Source organism: Paramormyrops kingsleyae, chromosome 7, assembly GCF_048594095.1.
Source record: "Paramormyrops kingsleyae isolate MSU_618 chromosome 7, PKINGS_0.4, whole genome shotgun sequence".
NCBI classification, from domain to species: Eukaryota; Metazoa; Chordata; class Actinopteri; order Osteoglossiformes; family Mormyridae; genus Paramormyrops; species Paramormyrops kingsleyae.
The window spans coordinates 6,358,179-6,384,280 of NC_132803.1; the positions used below are offsets into that span (position 1 = coordinate 6,358,179).

General features: G+C 39.3%; 1 protein-coding gene across 2 annotated transcripts in view; it reads right to left on the reverse strand.

Annotated features, from left to right (window-relative positions):
- Window positions 1–3,712: 3,712 nt before the first annotated feature.
- dnai1.2 (dynein, axonemal, intermediate chain 1, paralog 2) overlaps window positions 3,713–26,102 on the reverse strand; it is a 39,677-nt gene continuing 17,287 nt past the window's right edge. The window contains exons 18-21 of one of the 2 annotated variants that reach the window (XM_023838901.2): window positions 23,586–23,685; window positions 18,440–18,622; window positions 11,950–12,048; window positions 3,713–3,782 (exon numbers count right to left, since the gene is read on the reverse strand). In XM_023838901.2, the coding sequence (XP_023694669.2) occupies window positions 11,953–12,048; window positions 18,440–18,622; window positions 23,586–23,685 (379 nt within the window). In that variant the 3' untranslated portion in view covers window positions 3,713–3,782; window positions 11,950–11,952. Of the gene's footprint in view, window positions 3,783–11,861; window positions 12,049–18,439; window positions 18,623–23,585; window positions 23,686–26,102 lie in introns of those variants that run through there. The other variant, XM_023838900.2, reaches the window with a different exon arrangement.

Here is a 26,102-nt window from a genome sequence, read left to right on the forward strand (position 1 = left end):
TGATGGCACGCTGTAGCTGCTAAAGTGCTGCCTTAGCATTAGTACCTGGGGGGATGTACACAGCAATAATGGTAATGGTTGTGAACTCACTAGGCAGATAAAAGGGTCTACACTAAACTATAAGGAGCTCAAGATTGGCAGAGCAATACTTTCCAATGATTTTCGAATTGTTGCACCAATTGCAGTTGGATTTGTTGAGACCAAGTGTGTCTAGTTTCCTGATGAACTTCTGTGGTTCTGTGGTTCACTTCATGTAGTTGTTCTTGAGTTCCAGGTCCATGAGTGTTAGGTGAAGGGCACTGGATATGATGTCCTCTGTGGACCAGTTGTGGTGGTAAGCAAACTGGATGGGATCCAGTGAGGTGGGGAGGCAGCCTTTGATGTGGACCATGACTAGTCTTGCAAAGCACTTAGAGATGATACGTATAAGTCCCACAGGACACTACTCATTTACTCCTGACATTGCTGACTGACTGATTAATGAATGATTGTGGCTGTTTTGAGAGATGAAGAGACAATAGCCTGGCCCAAGAAGATGTTGCAGATATCTAAAAGGACATCTGGCACTTGGAATGCATATTCCCTGAGCATATGACTGGGGATGTTGTCGGGCTCAGAAGCTTTTCGACTTTGGAGAGAGTTGGTGTACATATGGAGGACTTGATCATCGGGATGAGGGGGTGCTTTTCTGTGCTGGTGTGTCATTGTGGGTGTTGAAGCATGCATATAAGTTGTTTGATAAGTTTGGAAGAGAGGCATCACTGGGGCGTGTCTGGAGTGCAGCTTGTAGTCCGCCAGGGCTTGCAATCTCTGCCACATGTCGGGTGTCATTGTTCAGAACATAGCTGTGGATTCCTTGTGCACACCTCCTCTTGGCCATTCTGATGACATGAGACAGGTTGGTCTTTGCTACTTTGAGGGAGGCTTTGTCTCCTGCTCTTTGCATTGCGGGCATTCAGCAGTGTTCAGTCTTCACTGGTTGGCCAGGGTTTCTGGTTGGCACATATACTGTTGTACTTGAAGACAGTGACGTCCTCTGTACATTTGTTGATGTAGCTAATCACAATTGATGTGTACTCCTCCAAGTACTGTATATGTTCTGACCATAGCTTGCCGTTTCCTTGAAAATGTCTCAATCAGTGCATTCAAAACAGTGCTGAAGTGTTGAGGTACAACCTTCTGGCCACGCTGTAATCTTCTTCAGAAACTGTTTTTCCTGTCTGAGTAGTGGTTGATATGCTGGGATTAGCATAACAGGTGGTCAGAGTATCCAAGGGGGCTGTAGGGTGTCGCTTTGTATGCAGATTGATAGCTAGGTTGCAAAGTCCACATGATGCTGGAACTTTCTAGGGAGTAATGTTTTGAAATGTGTATGGTAATACAAAACTTCATATCTACAAAGTCTAATTTGTGACCAAGTTTTCCGATTGTAGATGCTTTTGCTTGCTGTTGTGCTAGTTCAGCTTTTGGAATGTTTCAACAAAGATGCATATTAGGTACTTCTAATAGAATACACTGTTTTCTTTTGCTCCATAGACGCTGCGGCATCTGCACTTGATACCATACTTGGTTTGTCCAGTGCAAATCACTTGCTATTGCTCAATATCATGTCTTTAAAAGCCAAAATATTTCCATACAGCAAAAGCCGAATGTCTTCTGGTAATCAGTTCTTGATTTTGTTAAATGGCTCACCAATGCATCACACTATGGGTGAGTAATGATGAAAATGATTATGATTGGCTCGGAAAGCACATGCAGAGCTCATGCAAAACGAGTGGAAATATACTTCAGAACCAATAGACTGTAAACATATTACAGAATGGATAAACCACGACTAATTATATTGCTGTTAAACTAATATTTAAAATAGCTCATTTATCATTTGATATCAAGATTTTTTTTTTCAGTTTTATACATGCTCTCTAATATTTGAATATTCAGCAATGCTGACTCATCCCTAGTGTATAGCTGCATTTCCCCTGAAATTTGACCATCTGTTTTTCAGCACAGAAAATTGTTTTGTCACTGTATATCACTACATTTATCTAAGATGACATTTCTTCTTCTTTTCTGGCTCTAATTGTAAGTGTGAGCCTTGGTCAGTATTCAGTGCTTGTTTTATACAGGGACTGTTAAATATCCACGTCTGATTTTGGCCTTTGAAACAAAAGCCCAAGTACAATGTAAAACTGTGTATATTTATCCAGGGGTCTGCTTTACATTTAAATACGAGCTACAAAACTTTACTGTTTTGATAGCTTTATTGATTTTCTGCAAAAACCTAACCTTTCAAGCTCCATAGTTATCTAAGAAGGTAATGATTCATGGACGATTCACATGGTCCCCAACCTGCTGTTGAAAATATTTTTGTGTGAAAAAATCCCACAGTTGCAAAGACCCATTGTGGTTGCTCCTTTCTTCATGCAGGAATTCTGGGAAGTAGTCTCTGCATTGCTTTACTTTGTAAGTGTACATGAATTCCAAGGATCCTAGTGGGACATTGCATTAAGGGGGAATTCTGCCCCCTCTCAATCTGATGAAAGATTATATCTCTTGTGAGAACCTGTGATTGCAGATGATAATAGAGACACACTGCACAAGATATAAGCATAAAGGATGTGTCCCTTACAAGCAGTTGTAAGTTTATTACTTAGATTTAAAACCACTTAGGCAAAACATGGGGTTTTGGACTGTTAAACTATGATATAATTCACCAGTTATGTACTGTATAGGAGGATAAAAAATACCTCTCTATGATAATAAAAATCCTTAAATTCAAAACATATAACAATTCACAGAAAGCCAACAAAATCTGAGTATCTAATATGGTAATTAGCTGTCTCTACAAATGCCCCCACCCATCCTGATGGATTTGTGAGTGCGGATGGTTGAGGAACTCTGGATGACTTAGTGTGGTGGCCATATGGTCAATATGGTTTTGTGTTTCAGTTTTTACAGCCTACTGGTTTTGGAGCATTAATGTGACTGTTCCTGAAGAAATCCTCAAGTCAGTTCTCCTGGGAATGTGTTAATTTATCACTTCAGAAACATGCTTATTTTTAGACATCAGTTCAGCAGTGGATATGGGGGGGTGGCACTTTAGCTGTCTTTTTTTCTAATATCTGATATATACTTTCGATATGGTTGGTCTGGTCATGACTAAGAAGAAGTGATAGCTACAGCTTGCCTATGGCACTCTGAGGCAAATTATGGAAAAATGTTCCTCACTAGCCATAAGCAGTGCCGGTGTGTAGCACTTCACAAACCATGCATTGTAATGTATCCTCCAAGATTCGAGGTCTGATAGAGATGCCCAGACCTCCCCAATTCCCAATCGCCTCCTCTAGCTCCACCAGAGAAATAACCTCTCCATCGTGTCCTAGTTCTGCCCCAGGGTCTCTTTGTGTTTGTTCACGTCTAGAGCGTCTACTCTGAGCTCTTGACCATAGGTGAGGGTGGGAGCATACCAATTGGTAAATCACCTTTTGGGCCAGCTCTCTGTTCACCACAACAAACCGGTATGATGTCCGCATAACTGTTGACGCTGCACCAATCCACCTGTTGATTTCCTGCTTCATTTTTTCTTCATTTGTGAACAAGACCCCAAGATGCGCTTGACGCTGTAACTCATCCCCAACCTGGACGAGGCAGTGCTGGTTAACAGCCATGACCTCAGACTTGGAGGTGTTCATCCTCATCCCAAAGGCTTCACACTTGACTGCAAACTGCCCCAGTGCATGCTGGAGGTCACAGATCAATGAAGCAAACAGTGACCACATCATCTGCAAAAAAAGCAAAGATTAAATCCTGTGGTCACCTAACTGGTCACTCTCCATTCCTTCACCTAGAAATTCTCTCCATAAATGTTATGAACAAAGTTGTCGACAAAGGGCAGCCCTGCTGGAGGTCATTACCCACCAGGAACAAGTCTGGTTTACTGCCAGCATTATGAACCATGTTCCCACTCTATAGCTATGCAGGGACCTTAGGACCCGTAGTATCAGGTCATGCACCCGCCGCAGGACCCCGTGAGGTACAAGGTCATATATCTTGAGTTATCTTGATCTTCTGAATATACTTGCAAGCAGGGGGCGGTTGCAGAGGGTAGGCCCAAAAGCAACAAATTTATCCTGGCTGTAAGGACAATATAAAATACGTGCATCTGTGATAGATTGTATGGTGTCCTTTAACATCTTAGTGCACAGAGGGATTTACTTTGTTGAAGTAAATCCTTTCAGTGCAGCTTGTTTTTCCATTAGTGGCAGAGTAATGGTTTGCTTCAGTTTAGAGAAGAAATCACAGAGTGAGGAGGCCTACTTGTGTTGCATGTTCTTGTGTTAAGATCATGGTGTTGTGCATACAGTAGTACTGTATATGAATTAAGAGGGTCAATAAATTTGAAAAATGAAAATCCACTTGTGTGGATAATAAATATTAGTGTATTGTGCTACTAGTTAAAAAAGGGATGATTTCTATTTTTGATTACCAGAATAGCACCAGAGAGCAATCCGCGCTCAGGAATAATAATTATTTTTGACTTTTGTATTTTTAGTTCCTGGAATAATGTTCCTTCAGTTCAGAGAGAAACAGAGGAAGTCTCAATAGTAGATGACAATTGAATTTGTAAAATACAGCCTAGTTGCCACAGGGCTTGATCCGCAGGCCTTTGTGTAATTACACTCACTGCGGCTCTTTCTCTATGCTTAATACTGCACGTGACATCTTATAGCAGGACAGCCCGCCCCTGCTGTGTAAGGACTCTCATTATGCGTTTCATCTGCATCCCTTGCTGCGGAGGGGGGAGTGAGTCGTGGCAGGGTGACCCCTTACCGTGTTCCCCTCTCAAAGCTGGCCGGGATCTCTGGCTAGGGGTTGGTGTCATGGCTTCAAATTCTAAGATAACCTCCAAAATATTTGAGTGACGATAACAACAACAGTCCTCAGGGATTACGGTAGATACATTTCAATAGACAGCAACTCTATCATTCTGCAAACTTTTACGTGTCTGTTTTGTAAAGTGGAGCATGTAATTAGATTAGATGGTTCTTTTCCACAGTATGCTTGTTCACCAGTAGCAAAATTACATTGGTTACTCTACCATAATAATTAATAAATGTGCTATGTCTGTCTCTGAATAATGAAATCTCTTGCTTTTACCCTTTTATCCAAAATAGGATGGCTACTCGTTCACTGTGACACTGACTGATTAAAAGTAACGTGTGGCGGCTCACATACAAATATGCTTCACAGATTGTTTTGCAGTATCTTATTGTGTTGGGTGATTTTATGGAGTACTAGGCTCTTATCACATAACTATAAAGTACTATGCTAATCTAAAAAGAAAAAACATAGTAGGTGAAATGCTATTGCTCTATAAATATTTCAAATTAGTTACAAATTCACTTGGTTAAACAGGTTCCAGTAAACGAATAGACTGTTAAACTGACAGTGGGGAGCCATGAAAAGAAGCTGGAAGCTGGAAGCTGAAGCTGAAGGTGCTGTGTGTACTGTGCTGTGTGTACTGAGCTGTGTACAGTGCCTATGCCATGGGACAAGGAAGGGGACACCCAGGGTAAGACCCCAGTCCACAGGGAATATGTCCAGCAGGAGGAAAACATGCAAATAGCCCCCTATCCTTGGGAGGCATTTCTGCACCATACTGCCTATGCACCAAATGAGTCAGATGAAATAAAAGACTTTGTATTCAATCACAAGAAAGATATAGATCAGTGTCCCAAAAGCAGGAAGAGTAGGTAGCATATGATTGAAACTATTAATAGGTTGAGTGAGCGGGTGAGCAGCTCCCTCATGGCACCCTGATAAAGAGAGTCAGCTGCTGATTGGCAGGTAAAGAGAGCCAGCTGCTGATTGGCAGGTAAGAGAGCCAGCTGCTGATTGGCAGGTAAGGAGAGCCAGCTGCTGATTGGCAGCCTGATGTGGGACTCCTCAGGCACAAAGTGTTTTACAGTTTTACAATGGGGAGCCACTGCAACCACCACCACTGTGTAGCCCCCACCTGGATGATGTGACAGCACCAGTACGCTCACCACACAGTGGCTAAGGTGGTAAAGGGGCAGGAGAGAATTCACCAGTTAGATATAGGGGGTAATTAGGAGGGAAGATCAGATAGGGCCAAAGTGGGCAATTTAGCCAGGGCATTGGGGTACCACCCCTGCTGTTTCGAAGGATGCCCAGGGATAGTAATGACCTCAGAGGCTCAGGACCTCAATTTTACATCTCATCTGAAGGATGGCCGGACCTGAACTGCAGGTTGAATGGCTGCTAACATTGTGGGGATGTTTGGTCCCCACGATGTAATATATGCATGACCCCCCCCCGCCCCCACACACACACAATGCTCTCCACTAAGCATTAAATAATTCATGAAGAATTGTGTATCCTACCTACATTAGTTATACGATGAGGGAGAGGGACAAAGCTTGCATGGATGTTCACTCCATGGGGGGCTGGAGGAATATTAGTGACCCCAGCCTCCCCATCTGTGTGTCTCTGCTGGCATCAAAAGCTATGAGTCTGGTCTGTGAGTCTCCTTACATGAGGTATTCACCAGAGCCATTCCTCTAGCAGAATACTTCAGTTATTTTGTGTTGGATCTTTTATTACGGGGTGACAAGTCCCCCTCAGACTGTCAAATAATACGTATGTGGCCGGTTGTGGTTTATCGCAAAAGCGAATCCCTCTAACACTCTATCTGCACGTGGGAGGTAGACACATAAAACATTTTACTTCTATATGACCTTTAGTGGTATGATAAAAACGCTTGAGTACTTCAAGCTTTAAATAAATCGGTCTTCCCACACAGTGTCCTCGTTGCTTCTCTCCGCGTCAGCCTTGGCACTCACGCGTGCATCATCACCACTTATCCCCGTCGAGAGATTCCGGGAAGGCTTTCGTCATCGACATGTGTAACTTTTCCAACACATCGAAGTAAAGGCTGTCATTAGTGTGTACAAATTGACTCTATGCAGAGTTGCGTTCCCTAATAAATCTATGTAAAACCCTGCTGCTGGTCCTGCAGTGTTGATGAATATTATATTGGCACAACTGCATCTTCTCTTGTAAATATGGTTTGCACTAAACACATAAGAAAAAGTATTTCCATTGTAATCTAAATTTATATGGCGCAGTTGAAACATCTGGCACTGGATATCCTTTGCTTCTCCGTGGGCACTCGTGGTGTTTGGGTTTCATATTTGAATCAATAAAAAGGACTGACTCACCAAACAGATGGGCACATTACACATCAGTGTGGAAAAGGCCAGCATTTCAAGGACCTTGCATGATAATTGTTAGAGTTCTGTGCTTTAGTGAGCTGAGAAAATATTCATAAAACAGGGAAGCAGTAAACTTGAAACTAGCTGCATTTTATGTGTTACTCTGTCTAATTCATTATGCTTATTTTGACATAGTGTTTTTTTGGTAAACAGCTAAATAGTAACTAGGAATGGTGTTACATGCAACTCCTCCCATAGCAGCGGGGGGCGGGGTCAGTGGGAAGCAGTGGTGGAGAGTTCAAATCTAGAAGGTAAAAATCCAGACCAAGATTTTGTTTCAACCAACCACTGAGTATAAAGTATGACAGTCAGAGTACTCAACTAGTTGAACCAAAATCTTGGTCTGGATTTTTACTTTCTCTATCTGAATAATTCACCTTTGCTGGGAAGACAGGGAAAAATGTAAAATCATAATATATATATATATATATATATATATATATATATATTTTTTCTTTTTTTCATTTCAGTTGGCATTGAAAATTATCAGTGATTTAATTCAAATCTCTACTTCAAGGCCCCAGTTTTGCTTAAAATCCACTTAGAATTGCCCTTAAACAGATTTAATGGTAGTACATTGGAAAATATGATAAATTGAATAGATTGGAAAATGAAATCTAACTTAAATAAATATATAAAACAAAATTAACTTCTGTTGTAGGCATATTGTACTTATCAGTAGAATTCCCACTTCAATTAAATTCCCCCATGATACATTTCATCAAGTATTCAACGATAAATTTTGTCTACCAGCTACCAGACTACTACTGATAAAATTTGCCGGGGAGGGGGATATATATATATATATATATATATATATATATATATATATATATATATATATATATATATATATATATATATATAAAAGAATCATCACATGCTCCACAGTTTGAAAGTCACTGATCTGTACAATATTCCTGAGAAGTTTGAAAGATGAACTGTGTTCATAAGATGGCTCAATTTTGGGGCAATTAGTCTCAAAATGAAATTTTATGTAGATCTTCACATGTAATGCTTTTGTGAAGTAGCAATAAAATTAAATACTTTTTGACTTTCAACATTCAAATGTCAAGGTCAAATGTCATCTGCTTTCACCTTTCCCTTTGCTGGCATTAAGCAATTTTTGGGTGATTTGACTCAAAATTTGATCAGTTCCAGTTGTTCACCCATACACTATGTCTGCAAAATATGGAAAAAAAAAAAATCTTTCAGATTATTTTTCATTGATTGTGCTAATGCAATCATGTAAAAACTGCCCTCTTCTTTGATATCATTTTGTGGTTCTTCAATTTTGGGTAATATGTCTGAAAATGAAATAATTTCCAGTTTGTCATGCAGAAATTGTGTCTGCAAAGTTTGAAAAAGATCCATCAAATACCTTTTGAGTTATAACGCTAATATGAGAGTTTCTGCAGCGGTGGGGGTGGTGGCAGACCAGTCCCATAACCGTATTTACATAATAAGCAGCTGGTCACACTCTATAGGTCTAGAGCTGGAAATAATCACATTTAGAATAGAATACAGATATTTTATTCATTCCTGTGGGAAAATTGTGTTTTTAGCCTATCCCATCTTGCTCTCCATTAAGCAGATGTATGGTCAATCCTTCTACAACGCATGATATTGGTGAAAATATTTGACAAATTATTATACAAAAACACACAGCAACCTCACTACTCTTGGCTATCGGCAATCGTCAAGTTGGCAAGTTCAGCACGTTTGGTTGAAACAATTACTAGGCAATACTCATGAGACTCATAAGACCCTTAGGAGATGTTTATGCTATAATTTATTAATGTATTATTATTATTTATTTAAAATGCACGTAATTGCATTATTGACCACTAGTATCACTGTTTTTTTATTATTTAATTAAATTTGTTTGTTGTAAGTTACTAAGTCTTGGAGTCACTTGCTCCTAACCCTATTATTCACATTGGATATGAGATTTTAGTATGCGATTTTTGTGAGTGCAAGGTTTTTCAATAATGTATTAGTCACATTGTAGCAGGACTGACTGTAGAGGTGAGATGAAGCTTGGGGGCCAGAATGCAATGTTGGGCAATGTCAGGCAGCCCAGGGGTTAAGGGCCTTGCCCAAGGGCCCGATGGTGACATCATTTTACCAGAAACAGGATTTGAAGCGGAAACCCTCCAATCACAGGCATAGAGTCGTGACCCACTGAGTCACACACCTCCCTATGTAAACAGTATGTAATACTGTTTCAAGCTACAAATATATACCTTTTTATATGACCTGGCATTTTAATCCAGTACTTGCAGTGCTATGAAATGTCAGGAGAAACTATTTTGTGCTGTGCTGTGCTGCTCATAGTTGTAATCTGTTTGGCAATACGCTCTGATAGAAGAAAACACACTATTCCACTTATTACTGGTCACTCCCCCACACAGAGTGATTTCTGAATGAACAGTATTGATTTTTTTCTTTCTCTTTTTGAAGGATTACGAAGACGCTCCAGCAAGCAGAGGCAGATCAGACACCTACCCTAATGCCCTGGGAGGACATGCCAAACCCTGCACTTGTCTGATAGGATCACACGGTAAATCAACAAGTCAAAACAGGGACATCTATGTCAGCATGGATCGATGGGCATGGCACAGGGAAGTATAAATAGTTCAACTGATTGGACATTTACTAAAACAAAATGAGAGAATGAAATTATTTTTATTTCATACATGGGGAACTCCTACAAACAGCTTGTTGCATAAGAATAATGATGCTGACATATATCACAGCATATTTAGATCTACCTGTGCTGAATAAGGTGAACCTCTAAAGTGTTTGCACTCTAGTGTGTGTTCCTGTAGGGCTATCATGCCCAGAGAATACAGGCATATATAATAAGACACGTCTTATTCCTCCTGCTGTGTGACAGCCTTCCTTTCCTGGCAGAAGTCACACCCAGGTCCGAAGAAAATGGATCCTACGGTGACTGGAGGGCTCTCAACTGCAGCCATCGTAGCTATCGTGTGCAACGTTCTGGTCGCCGTTTTGATCGTCATCCTGTTTGTCATCCTGTGCAAAGCCTGCAGAGTGCCCTCCAGCCAGGAGAGGGTGCCGGTGTTAGCGTCGGGTCAGGTGCAGCAGGGCAATCAGCACCGGTACCTGCTAACACCCTGACGCCGTCTAGCAGCCGGGATCAAACAAAATCGTCGTGCTCATCTCTGGCGTCGCCATTATCAGGCCTTAATCACGCGCTACGCCTACAAGAAGCCACCTGCAAATGGCTATGTGTGATTCAGGACAGTCACTATCTGTCTGTCAGGAAAGAAGAGGGTATTGACGCGTAATTGTGGGATTCTAAATGACAGCATTATGGCATAGTCCATAGTATTCAGTATATGAATCATACAAGCCCTACACATTTTTGAATATCATCTTTTCATCATCTCAGAGTGAGCAGTTAGACATATACACACATTTTGGATCATTAAGGTTGAGTTATCAGACAAGTGAATGTATTCTCAATTATTTATTTTGTTTCTTAGGCTAGGCTAACATTCTATTATTAATGCTAGTTAAACATAGACCTTAAAAAGTAACAGCTGGACAAGACAAATGCGTAAAAGAGACTTAAGTTTTTCGATCACATAGAAAGATATATCTGATGTATTTGCATGGTGAAAGGTTATTGAAATTTAACACCATAAAAGTGATACATTTTTTTTTATTATATGCACAAGAAACGAGTCTGAATTATTCAGAGAAAATATAGCAACATACAGTAATTTCTTTAGTGGTATAAACATGCATACATAATAGTGACTGATTAAGTTTACATTTTACATCCTCAGTAAGCTACTCTTTACCTTTTCATAGTACTGAGGATTCATTGTAACCTGTACAGGAACAGGGAGACACTGTGTTTTAATATAAATATTACAGGACAAAATTGATTTAACAAGCTTAACTTTGACTGAAAGGACATAACCAGTAAGTGGCTATTGTTGATGTTGAGATTATAAACACTGATGCATATATTTTACTTTCCATAAACTTAAAACAACTGGAAAAGAAATATTTTATGGTGGTAAAGTAAAAAAAAAACAGAAGGCACTTCTATTCAATATGCATGTGTTAGTTTCCATTGGGTAAGTGTGACATTGTGTGATGACGATGAAAAGCTGGGTGGGTTTTCCTGACATCTCTGAACCACACATCCCTACTGCTTCTGTATCTCAGAGCTCTGAATGTTGCTTTTCATTATTATCAAATTATTAGAAAGACATAATGAATTCCTTTCACTATACTGTCCAGTTATAATAAAATGTCTTCCCCACATTAATATGGTGTTATCTGTAATGTGTCTTTGGTAGAAAAAAATGTATTCAAACACAATACAGGCTGTGACCTAAATAAAAACCACTGTATTTTATTATTTCAATTAATGTACTTTAAAGATTTTGCATTTCTTTTTTAAATAACTTGAAGTAAATACTCCCCCTTTTTTGTATTCTCATTGTAAAGTGGGCAGGTCTTCTTATTTTTAATATACTGTTAAACTGCATTGACATATTTTTTATTCGTTCATTTTATAATTAACAAATAAAACACTGAACTCTCCTCTCTGTATGTTCTTCCAGCCTTTAACTAGACAAATGCTCAGTGGATGCAGCTTTTGCCTCTGTACCTCTCAGCTGTTATCTGGTTCCCTTAGTAGATTCAGTAACTTCTCCATTTTGGCAACTTCCACTTCTGGGCCCTTGGGCAGCTCCTGACCTTTCTTCTCCTAGGGACAGACAAAAACACTCTCTTTACCAGTACATTATAAATTCTCACCAACACAGCCTCTCTCTGTCTCCCAAATGCATGAACACTCAAACCAATCTAAGACAGACAAACAATTCTTAGTATTTATGCTATTTATAAACATTAAATGATTTTTTTCCCTAATAGATATTTTTTCCCAGGGCATCATTTACAGTATACCTTGGAACAGTCAGTAATATCCCCAAAAGGGTCTACAGTCCACAGTGTTCAGTTCTCGTATGTGGACTCCGGCCTAAGAACAAGGTCTCATTAAGATCTCATTAAGAGTTGAATTGCTGGATGTTCATCGTTCATGAAATCTGAGATTTAGTATGGTGATGACTTGCTCAGGGGAACAATTTGAATAGGTAGGATCTTAGCTGCTACAAAATCTAAGCCCATAAATAGAATGGTGCACTTACAAGTAAATCTGTCTCTATTAACTTTGTATTCAGTTACTGTTATTCAGATAGTATCACATTATTTGCAATGTGAAAGCCCATGGATACTAACAAAACATTTACATTAACATTATATAACAAATTATTAATAAAACGCCAGTATCTAATTTACATATGAAATCATTTATTCTAATAAACATCTCTTGAGGGCTGTCGTGAAACTGAGCCATTCATTAGTGCGAGGTCTGTGCAGCCGTTTCATCTTTTTTGTGCATCTGGAGGAAAATAACGCAACATAATAAATGTAAGAAGGTGAAAAAAGGTAAGAGATTAATCAACCTTACAACTAAGTAACTCAGTATTATATACTTCTTTTCTGTATTTAGCATTATCATTTGATAGAATAGGTATCATTATCTAGAGTGATACATAATGATCATCTTAAAATGAAATTAGGCACAAATAAAAATATTGGTTTTTCCTGTAAGAGCTGATAAAATTTACTTTGTAAATTATGTTTGACAATCGAGTTATTTGTGACAATAACGAGACAGTATTCCGAATAAATATTTTAGCATTACGGGTTAAATTTCGAACATGCATTAAAATACATCAAAAACACAGATATACTTAAAAGCACAATTAAATAAAATACTAATTTATCCTATTCATCTAAGAAAGAACAATGGCAAAACTCAAAATAATGCAATTTAAAGAAGCAAAAGGTAATTCTGGAACATTTGAAAAAAGGTAAAATACACGTAAATGTTCTTGAAGTGATTGCTCAAGGTTGCAGAAAGGAGACAGACTGCTTCTTCTTTGTATTTCAAAGACTGCAGTAGTGACTGCAATGCAGATCTCAGAGCCCTTTTATCAAGGTGACATTCCACAGCTGATGAAGGCTTTGGTGCCTAGAGAGGGACTGTGGTGTGACATGCAAAGTGATGAAGAGGGGAAAAAAAACACATTCAAAATATCATGGATTACAGGGCTTATTGGTGATCTAGTTATTTACTGAGGGGATAATAAAATCTGCCATTTACATTTTTGATAAGGGCTGTTTATATTTATATTAATTTATATTATATTAAAACACAAACATATCACCTAAAAATTAAGGGACAAAGAGAACTATATAATGGACCCCATTCCTTTGGAATACACTTTTAATATTATTTTATTTTAATGTTTTATTTAATATACCTAATATACATATGTCATGGGCATTTTTAGGTCTGACATTTTGAGCCTAGCCCCCCGAGTCTTTTACCCCCGACCACGGTCCTCCCTCAAAACAAAAAAGTAAAGCCCTGTGTAATCTTGACTTAACCCCTGTTTTTTTTCAATAGCTAGAAAAACCCCTGCAATATATACATATACATTTAATTCAAGAATCTACTTTTTGGTAATTTGATAAAAAAAAATAAAAATAAAAACGATACAAATTATACTTTTATACAAAAACTTGCAATTAGTATACAGCCCACTATTTAACACATAGAGTAAGTCGTCACTGGTCTTCACTAATCAACTAGTCATCTGGGTATCATGTCTACCACTATGACTTGCTCTGGGCCTTTTTGTTTTTATCATTAGTCTCAATATATGTTATACTGTACACATTTTACTGACAAGCTATTTACATGAAAAACACAGAGAAATATATCGACATTCTAGAGTCTGTGTGACCAGCCTAATTAAAAATAACTAAAACATTTGGTACCTATTTAGTTAATGAATGATATTTTAAATGCTTTCTACTAAAATTTATTTAGGTACGCAGTTTGGAGATTTCCCTTCTCAAATGCATCTTTATCACGGAAATGCCAGGTTTAGTAGGTGTGTCTGAACAGGGAAATCTGCAACAGATTAGTCTCCAGGACTAGAGTTGGACAAAACCCATCCATCCATTTTCCATATTCACGTTTCCAATGCAACATCACAGCAAGCCTGAAGGCAATCACAGCAATTTTGGGGCTCAGGGTAGACACTGGATGGAAGGGACAGAGGAACTATTTAAATCCATTTCATCAAGTGAAGTAATTGGAAAGTTAACTGTGTGTTACAGTTACACTAGACTTTACATATCATGTCACATCTTTACAGAGATACAAAAAGTCCTTGTAGACTTCATAGTGTGTCCCTGTTCATTACCAGATGCTTTCCACTACTGTTGCATGTCATGCTGACAAATGGCTACAGCCCTACTACTGGCTCTCTCACTGACAAATGCACAGCAGCATTTTGACAGTCTCTGGGTGATGCATTGACATGGGGGAGAAGACACACATGCTTCATTTTTTGCAGTTTCAAATAGCTGCTGGTGGAACTCAGCAGTGGCATAATTCATTATTATCATTTGTAACTATCATTATTGAGAAGGAATATGGTGATATTTGCAATCCTAAGATAAACAGATGGACATGTACAGATGGAAAATGAGCCATTTAAAAAGCTACCTGGACTTAGATGCCTTTTTCTCTTCTTAAACCCAGTCATGACAAAAATAACACAGCTCGCTTTGGAGTTCTCTGCTCTGCTTTAGGGGAAACATCTGCAATGGTGTTGTTGCGAGAAAGACTCTGGAAACTAACATTCTACAAAGTGAAGCTGCATCAGTCCTTAGTGAGTGTTATACAGACTAAATTGTTCTTTTCAAGCTGTCACCCTTTTTGCCTTGAAGTCCACTGCCAGCATTATTTTACACAGTTAATTTCCCCTGCTGGAGGAACTGCTGTCCCATATATCATTTAGAGTACCACTGCACTATAATAACTATATTTGCCCTATCTTGATATGAAATCCTGCAACAAATACACAAAAGGATCGCATCCTCTCCGACTCGAGAACTTGATCTTCTATGCCACCTGTACTGTGGCGGGCGCAGATAAGGTATCATACTGTCGGCTCAGATACCATCGCTGAAAAGAACAGCATGAGCGTCTAGCTTACAGCCCTGGGATCACAAGCTCAGCTCCACTAGCCCACACTGCTGCCCACACGCTACACTTCAGGTCTTTCACTTCAGTTCAGCAGAATGAATTTGTTTGAAACCCTCATGAATCAGTTGCATAGGAACTAGGGAACACACATTTTTTGAGACTCACTTAAAGAATTCAATAAAAACAATAGAATCACTGACCTCTCTGTCATTTTGCTGATAATAAAATTAGTCTTAATAAAATTCTCTTACTCCACATGCATACTGGTTGCTGGTTTGCAAATACAGTAACCATACTTGTTCCTGTAGTACCACTTTAAGGAGCATTAACAAAGACTATCCAGGACATGCTAATTGCCTGAAACTAATCCAATGGACACAATGTGATAATGAGTTGTGGGCTTTGAGAATTCAGCTGCTGACGGCTTAACTAACTCTAATTATTCTTGGCCCTGCTTGAGGTTTAGGTTTTAGAAGCAGCAGCAGATCAACTGCATTCTGAGATTCAAGATTGACCCCCCCCAAAAAATAATAAATAAAAAAATACCCCAAAATATCTGTGTAAACAGGTACTGAGCAAGTAGAAGATCCCAAAGCAAGCTAAACTGACAGAGCTCAAAGCAAAGACACAGCATAATGTTTTTCCCTGGCATTAGCAGTTAAGACTGTTGTGTACTAATGGGAGAGCAATACCTTTCCCAGTCAAACACTTAGGGAGACATCTACCCAGTCTGGGCTACAGATTATCATACTCACATTAATATCGAGCAACCCCAGAGCAGAGCATCCTACACACATTTTAGCATTTTCTTGATAATAATAACTGAATTGTAATACAAAACTGTATTAGGGACTGAAAAACATACAGCTTCATGAAAAATGTAAGACTGAATTGTGACAAACATAGTACCCATGAGCATTGCTTTCAGTCTAATACAGTACCTGAAACGACAAGGTATTCTGCAAACATGTCGCTTAACATGTGGAAATTTCTTGCTATTGATGAATCTGCAGCAAACAAGTTATTTATTTAATTTTATATAATATATTGCAACTTGCCTAAGGCAGGAACCAATCCTGGATGGAATACCAGCCCATTGCATGGTGCATACTCATTAACATATACAGTTAATACTCCAGTTCATTTAAGTTGCATGTTTCTGGACTTTGGGGGGAAACTGGAGGATCCGGTGTAGACCCACACACACATGGGAAGAACATGCAAACTCCAAACACACAAAGCTGCAGCATGTGGCTACGTTCTGCACCACTGCGCCACCCTCGGTCCCAGGTCTGCACACTGCGCACTGCATATGCGATGTTAATATTCACAGTGCAAATCATGCACATGAAACTGTTACGTCGCATAGACCACAATAGTCAGCTGGGTTGAAACCATCAAAAAGGTAGACTAAAACATTTTTACTCTGTCACAGGTGACAAAACTCAGCAAACTCTGCAATTTTTCTGATGGCTATTCTTAATCTTGGGTAATTTTTCAATGTCTTATTTATTTTATAAATTTTGTAACTTTTTCTAGCATTGTTCAGCTCAACTCAATACACACAATATTTCCCCCCCAAAAAAAGTAGTATTTTATATACCATGTCATGTATTATGGTAGATGATCAAGCTAACCGATGGAGCTACCCTCCATTTAAGATAAAGGAATTGTGAAAAATAAATGAAGCAAAATGATTTAAAGTGAAGTAATGACAAAGACAACCTAGGCTACTTCAAGACACTGAAGGACACAGAGCATATAGTTATTCTATGACTAATCTTGCATTATTCAGTGAGTCCTTCAGCTCTCAAAATTATTCTGAATGGCTGCATTTTCTTTTACTTTTAAAAGAGAAGGCAAATCCTAACCTATACTTTTAAAAACATAGAGTAAATGAGTTTAAATCGAGTAACCAGGATGACTCCAATTCGTACGCCCGGTTCAGACTGAGGCCACAGATTTGGAGCCAGCACTGGGAAGACTGATCTTCAACATTTGAGTTGCTGGGGAACTATTTGACTTGCTCATTCATCTATCTAGTTAACTGGACCCAAGCTAGTGGGGAACCCAGAAGTCATAAAGTTAAAATGAAAATAATGCAATGGAAGAACACTACAGTAACTCACTAAAACTACAAAACTACACAAGAGTGCTGTAGGTATTAAGTATTTATATACTTATATACATAATATTCAGTTGGTTTGTCACACTGTGTATAAAGACTATAGCTCTAATATTTAAAATCAGATTAATTCTTAATGAGATTATAATGAACATGATTAAAATACAAAACATATACAGTGATCCTCATTATATCGCGGTTCAGCTATTGCATCCCCACTATATTGCGGATTTTTCCCTGACGCATCACAGTTCTCTGCGATGCGTATACATATACATTACATATTATTATTATTATTATTATTATTATTATGTTATTCATATCCTTATCCCGGCATCCACATATCATATGTGTGTGTGTGTGTGTGTGTGTGGGGGGGGGGGGGTATTTTAAGGTTTAAACTATTAAAAAATGTTTATTTATATGATCTTTCTATATCACGGATTTTCATCTATCGCTGATGGGTCTGGTATGCTGGGATCACTGTATAACCTATGACTGATTTAAATTTAAAAATTTAACAAAGTTTTTCTGTTGAAAGCACACCATAATGTTTTATGCAAATAATATTTAAATAATTTAACATTTTTTTCAAATTTTATATAATTTGACATACTTTAATTCAATTGACATAAATTCAGATACTCTGAATCCAATTTCAGGCTTAATGGACCAATTCTGAGCAAGCGGTGATGGGCATTTGCACATGGCCGCTTTTGTTTTCTTTGCAGAAGGATGGCACTACCCGCAGGGTGGATGATTGAGTGCTTGCATCATTTCCTGAGCTAGGAAGGTATTTTTTGACATGCTAGAGCTTTTCTTGCCACAAGTGCTGTAAGATCTGGTTGGTCTGCCTCTGCGTGGGTTAAGTTCCTCTCTGGCCTCCCTCCAGAGGGCTCTTACCTTGGGCTTTTTGCGCAGGTTAGGAGACAGCTTCAGGCTGGTCACAAAGCCATGGTCGTCCCCCACGATGATGATGGGGTGCACAGGGTTGAACTCGATGTGTGTGAGCTTGGTTTTCTTTGCAGCCACGAGCTGCTGGCAGATTGGCTCATATTTGTTGACAGTCAAATCAAAAACATGCACCTGGTGGAGAAGAGAAGAAGAGAGACGCGAAGGTTTTTCCCACCGTCTTTGAATAAAAATAAAACTACTCTGTACATTCTATACTCTGCACATGAAGCTCAACAAACATTATAAAGAATTCTTAAACATGACGCCATGCCTACACTGGTATGAAAAAAAAGAATAAAAATTTTATCCTTAATATCTGAAAAACCAATGAAATCCCCTTTTTAATATATAATAAAATATGAGTGTACTTCATTCTTTTAGTCCCAGTTTTAACATAGCATGAAGTATTAATAAGGATTAGTACTACAGAAATGCCAGTTTTAATACTGGATATTCTTGGAGAGATAGTACAAACTATGTAATCTCAGTTTCTAAATACAGAACAGAGTATGGAGGAGTAGGACACGGTGCATAGTTCCAGATTTTTAACACAGAATGGTGCATGGAGAGTACTGCACACTGCATACTCTCAGTTTCTAAATACAGAACAGAGTATGGAGGAGTAGGACACAGTGCATAGTTCCAGATTTTTAACACAGAATGGTGCATGGAGAGTACTGCACACTGCATACTCTCAGTTTCTAAATACAGAACAGAGTATGGAGGAGTAGGACACAGTGCATAGTTCCAGATTTTTAACACAGAATGGTGCATGGAGAGTACTGCACACTGCATACTCTCAGTTTCTAAATACAGAACAGAGTATGGAGGAGTAGGACACAGTGCATAGTTCCAGATTTTTAACACAGAATGGTGCATGGAGAGTACTGCACACTGCATACTCTCAGTTTCTAAATACAGAACAGAGTATGGAGGAGTAGGACACAGTGCATAGTTCCAGATTTTTAACACAGAATGGTGCATGGAGAGTACTGCACACTGCATACTCTCAGTTTCTAAATACAGAACAGAGTATGAGGGAGCAGCACAAACAGTGTGGCTTCCTGAATCATTAAAAATGGGCAATCACATTATAATGGTTTTGTTTTATTATTCTCTTGGTCAGAAAGCTTTATCCACATTTCATCCATTTACTGAGCCATTCCTCAATTTGCATGTGTTTGCTTGTGTGCTTGTGTGAGTGTGCATCTGCATGCGTGTATGTCTGTGCATGTGATTGCGTGTGCTTACATGTCCGTATGGATGCTTCCATAGCTGGCTATAAGGAAACATGTATGCATGTGTGTATGTATGTGCGTGTATATGCAGGCACATGTATACTGTATGCTGTATGTCTGCTGTATGAGCACTGTATCAGTAGCCGTGGGGTGGGAGAGGACGCTCGACCATCTGGCCATGCGGACTGCCTGTTGTCTGTTTTCCTGAAACAGCCAAACCCTCACTGGCTCATTGACAGAAACACAGAATGAAACATAGATCAGAAGTCCATATAAACCTTACATGAAGCTTAAAAACATCACCGGTTTCTGCTGGGTGAACGTATAATATGCATAACGCATAAATCAAGTATCTGCTTATTTAGCTCTGTATACTATTAAGATAAATGTGGCACTGAAAGTACATTTACACTCAAAAAACACTTGCATGAAAATTCACTTATAGCTGGTAAACACAAATCCCAATAATGCGACTCTCACATAAACCACATTTTTCCCTGTAAACTTTATATTCTCTTGAGACTGTTATGACAATCCTTTAGTCTCCTTTCTATAACGCGAGACTGCTCAAGAAAACACTGCTTCATGAAAGCACTGACCAAGCTCCTGCAGAGATACTGGCTGAGCTCTGGCGGAAAGCAGGCATGGTGAGGGGGGTGTCAAGTACAGGTCACTGGGAAGGAGGCAGAGGTCACTTCCATCCCCATGCTGAAAGCCCCCATTTATCCTGGCAGTCAGCGATGGCCTTCTGTACCAGGCAGTAATTAAGCGCTTTGGTTTCTGCAACCATTATCAACATTAGAGCAATGTGACGCTCATGGTTCAGGAACCAAGGAGGACAAGCTTGTGGCTTGTAGCAGGGTGCATAATTCCAGTGGCAGAAAAGCTTCTAGCTACTCGTAACACAGCATACTGGCTCAGCAGGTATTGCTTTTGTCTCATATCAGTTTAAAACCTTCCGTTCCTCCCTTCCTATAATTATATACATAATTCTGGTAATTCTGTTGTCCATCCAGCTCCCTAAGCCCTTGGAAAATGTGTGTGAGTGAACTGCTATACCCTGTGATACCTGTGAACCTGTCCAAGGGAAAGCTGCCAACGTCACTTCCTCCGCGGCAACCACGCCTCCCTAGCGATTCCCTTCTGCAGGTCCCACCCATTCAGGGACGCCTAATGCAGCCCAAGCCTTGGGATCACCGATGACCCCTATTAGCGACTCCACCTCTTCTCAGCTTTTAAGGCACATTTAGCCTACACCGTGGACAACACCGATACGAGCATTTATACTTATGCAGTGAGCCTACACCGTGGACAACACCGATACGAGCATTAATACTCGAGTGCTGGTGTGTCTGTGTCGCTCAGCAATTACACCGTAATGCCAGGTGATACATAGTTTTGGGTGCGGCGTTTCCCCACTAATTAGGTGGTTAATTCTATTTCTTTGTGCATGTCTTAATGTTTCATCCATGTTTTAAAATATGTCTTGATGTCTTTGTGTCCATGTCTTAAAACATCATTTGTATTATTTATATTTTGCATATGTCTAAATATTCATATTGTATTTATTTTTCTTTTGCACTACTAACATTTTCTGTGACACATTAAGATCTCTAACGAATTTACAAAAGGTAGTTTTGTTTTTTTCCTGTGGGTACATTGTACTACATCATGTGCACAATTTAGTTTAATGTTCCAACAAAATTCTAAACTGAGCTCACAAAATCCCTAAAATGTGCTCATGATTTACTTCTTTTATGCTCTCAATTTGCTATTTAGAGCTCACAAATACTTTTTTAATTTGATTAAACTCAACTTTTTGGTTTTTTGTGTTCTTACCTAAAGAAAATGTGACTGCAAAGCCAGAAGCAGGAGTGATGGCTGAGAAAATTATGGGTTTTACAGTATTAAACTATTAGCTCAGATCATTGTAATAAATGCATAATGTCTCCCAGTCCAACATGGTCTTATTCTGCAAGACCTGTCACTTGTCCAAACAACATTTCAAACAATTCTATAGTGGAAATTAAGCGTTATGGTAATCTAATTCGGAATACTGAACATAGCAATAAGCAATATATGCGCACATCTTTCAGCCCATATCTTCACAATAATCCATAATAAGTTTCCTATTCCCAATTTATTCTCCTGTACTTTTTTGCCAGTCCCATCTTGCTCTCCGTGAGTCACACAGATAGATATACAGGTGAGAGCAGGTTCTGGGGTCACAGCACAAGGTTGGCCAGCATCCAGCCCCTCTGGAGCAATTGGGGTTAAGGGTATTGCTCAAGGGTCCAATGGAGGCATCACTTTGCCTCCCATGGGATTTGAACCAGCAACCTTACTATCATGGGCAGAGAGTCATAACTCACAAAGCCACACAATAACCTTAATGGATCACAATCAACATGCAAATGACAGAAAACTGCATTAATAGATTTATGATTAGGAAGTGGCCTGGGGGAAGGCTGATGTCCTGGTGCTTACGCAGGATTTGTTAAAGGGATACACCCAGTCTGTTCATATAATTTAGCTTCACCTGCCCGCTATTAACAAGCACAAAGAGAAGCTTGACTGCAAATGACAGGCAGAGCCAGACAGATAGGACACAACCGCCAGGTTTTGTATTGTGGATACCAGGAAATGTGTGCTTGAACTGATTTTAATTAGGGACTTCAGTAAGACACATGGGAAGCTGCAGTTTCTAAACTGATGCGGCTGCCAAAAGTCTGGCTTGTTGTGTGAGATGGGACAGAGGAGTTATGGTGCAAAATTCAGTGAAGGCCATGCCACAGAAACAGTACATTATACTGTACATGAGAGATCAAGTCAGGGAAAGAGCAATATTATCTATCTGGGAACAATATAAACGATGGTGCAAAACAATCAAAGGGGCAGTTCACGCCAAACCTGAAAAAGATACAGTATGGGGAACTTTAGGGCTATCTATCCATCTTGGAGATATCAGTCACAGAAATGTCAGGCTTCTCTTGAATGAAATGGCACTGAATAACATTCTTTTTGTGGTGATTAAAGCGCCAAAAATATATTAGATATTTAACAGCAATGTTACCAGAAATCATGACCCGTTTACTGAAGATAATCCACAGACTTTGTAGTGAACAGTTTTAACGTAGGAAGTATTATCTTCTACTGAACTCCACCCGCCAACCGTATCACCGCGCAGAGTCACACGCCAGGGTGCTCACATCTTCTGATACAAATGGTGTGAAGAGTTCAGTAGAAGAAAACAGTTACTACATTAAACTGCTCACTAAACTGCCAAATATGAATGGTATAAAATTTTAGATTTCAAAATAACCGGGTAGACTGACTATAGGCTAAATGTAACGAAAAACCAAATCAGCTCATCCATCCAAACTCTCATGCAGGACAGATATGCAGGTGAAACTGGGACTTGTACCAGGAGCCTATACCAGACAACACAGGATAGGGGGTACATCTTGAATGGGATGTAAGTCAAATCCAGCTCATCAAATTATTTACCAGAACAGCTAAATACTACCCTAGTAACCAACTGGTAGACATTATACGTTAAGATATTCTCCTGGAATCGATGGCCTCAGGAGACAGAAGTAATACATAATGCAAAATGATAATTCCTAATTAGTGTAAATAAATATTCATATTCAGTTCGACTGAAAGGTATTTTTATTCTTGCATCCATATACATATCATGCATACGTATATGTCTTATATACTCTCTCACCATGTTTGAAACCTTATTTTACCTATTGCTAAAAGATACGAAATGTATTTGCATGTCATATAATATTTCAAATGCATTTAATCAGAAAATCGGACTGAGGGTTAGGGCCCAGTCAGGGTGTGTGTACCTTGCCATCGATGGTGACAGCGGCGAACACGGCCGATGAATATGGGGACCAAACCACATCCCCCACAGCACAGTTCAGGTCAAAGGTGAACATGGGGCTCCTGTGACACAAGAAACAGCATCAGCACCATATCTGCTGCCGAACTGCTCTGGAGATTTAAAGTCATTTTTCATGCTAATACAGTCTGATGCCAAATGTACAATTTACGCTACTGGAAAAAGACTTTCTGACTGTGCTGGACTTTTTGTATTTTTTAACAGCCACACTATACAGACAAAAGTCAGGCAGTCAGGTTTACAAATATTTGTGAATGAATGGGTTGTTCCGAAGAGCTCAGAGGATTCAAGCATGGTGCTGTCATAGGATGCCACCTTTGCAATGTCAGATCCTGAAATTTCTTCCCTGCTAGATATTCCATAGTCAGCTGTAAGTGGTATTATTGCAAAGTGGAAACATTTTGGAACAACAATCCACATTCCTAAACAACGAAGTGTCAGACCACGTGAAGTAACAGTCGGTCACTGAGTCCTGAGGCGCAAAGTGCATAAAAGTCGCCAACGCTGTGTTGACTCAATAACTGCAGAGTTCCAAACTTCCTCTGGCATTAACTTCAGCACAAAAACTGTGCAGTGGGAGCTTCATGGAATGGGCTTCCATGGCCAAGCAGCTGCATGCAGGCCTCACATCACCAAGCTCAATGCCAAGCGCTGGATGGAGAGGTGTAAAGGACACCGCCACAGGACTCCAGAGAAGTGGAAATGTGTTCTGTGGAGAATCATGCTTCTCTGTCTCGCAGTCTGATGAATGACCCCAACAAACACCTTTGGGATGAACTGGAATGGAGACTGTGAGCCAGGCCTTCAAATCCAACATCAGTATCTGATCTAATAAATGTTCTTCTGGATGAATGGGAAAAATCTTAAATCAAAATCTTGTGGAAAACCTTCACAGAAGAGTGGCAGCTGTTGTAGCTGCAAAGGGGGGACCAGCTCCATATCGATACCTATAGATTTAGACTGTGATGTCATGTTCCTGTAGGTATAAAGGCCAGGTGTCCCAATACTTTTGTCCATATAGTGCATTTATAAAAAAAATTAACTAGAATTATGCCCAAATATGATATAAAGTTTGTTTTCTTCCCTCTTCATTAGGCTTGGTTGGTGTAAGGAGGCTTGTATACATCAGGAAAGACAAGTGTTATATTATATGCAGTGTTCAACTCCTATATCACCATAGGATGGAGGGAAATTCAGGTACAGCCTTAGAGGAAATGAAGGGCTTTTGTTTGAACTCCAAGTACAAGCAAACTGAAACAAAAGGACAACCTGGGGACAGAACAGGAGGTAAGTGTGATCCAATGGGCAATCAAGGGAAAACTAACACTAGGACGGGGTACAGGGTAACTCAACGTAGGGCACACTAATGAATGACACAAGAGATGGGGCATCACTAACACTGACAACCACCAATGCTAAAACAAACAGCTTCAATGACCGAACTATAGGGTTAGACACAAGCAAGAACATACAGTATATACACTAATAATGAAAAATGGTCCCCACAACGTCGAAATAACTGTTTTTTGTGGGGGTCATTTGGTCTCCACAATGTAATATAAACATAATCCACACACATGTATTCCTCATGTGCTGATTGGTTATGTCATTTTTGGTTCAGAAAGCACAATGAAACAAATAAATACATTTCTTGATACGAGTGTCCCTAAATTCACAAATAGATGGTCAATACAGAAAATATTATGCTAATTGTGACCGTGAGTTGGATATGAGTAAAGCTGGCTACAGTCTGGCATAACTGGCAGTTTGGAAACATTGGATTGCCAATAAATTACACCAGCACTGGAGAGAGAGTGTAGTTGATAAGACCAAGACTGTCTGTTGGCTGGTTATAGCAAATTCGGGTATGTTGCTGGAAACACATGCGACACGCTAGCTCATTTGAGACATTATCTGAGTGTGTTTACAGCTGGAGCAAGATGGAAAAAACCTCTGCAAGGCATTTAAGATGTTTGTGCCAGGAAATTCAGACCAGACTAAAAAAAGAATTATGGCAATAGAGGTGTTAAATTAATCACTACAGATTATGATTGTTATTTTGAATTTTTATTTATTTTACATATTTATTTTCACAATGTGCAAATAAACATCCCTTAGGTTTTGCTTTTCAGACACATCATCATCAGACACTGTCAGGGGTCTGTATCGCAAAGTGAGGTTCGTTGGTTAGCTAGATAACTTGTCAGTTTTAAGGTATCCTAGTCTAAATTGGCATTATCTTTGTTCACTTACATTTGGCCCAGGCTAATTTAAATCGAACACATTATCTTGTTAACCCAAAAATTTGGCTTCATGATACAGATCCCTGGCCTACCTACTGGGTTTGCCCAGCATTGGGTCTAGTAATTACCAACTATCCTGCCCTGACTGTGCTCATATGTTGCAATTGTGTTTTCCCTTTACACGTAAGGGCTTAGGCTCTGGCTTGCTAGTCTGGCAT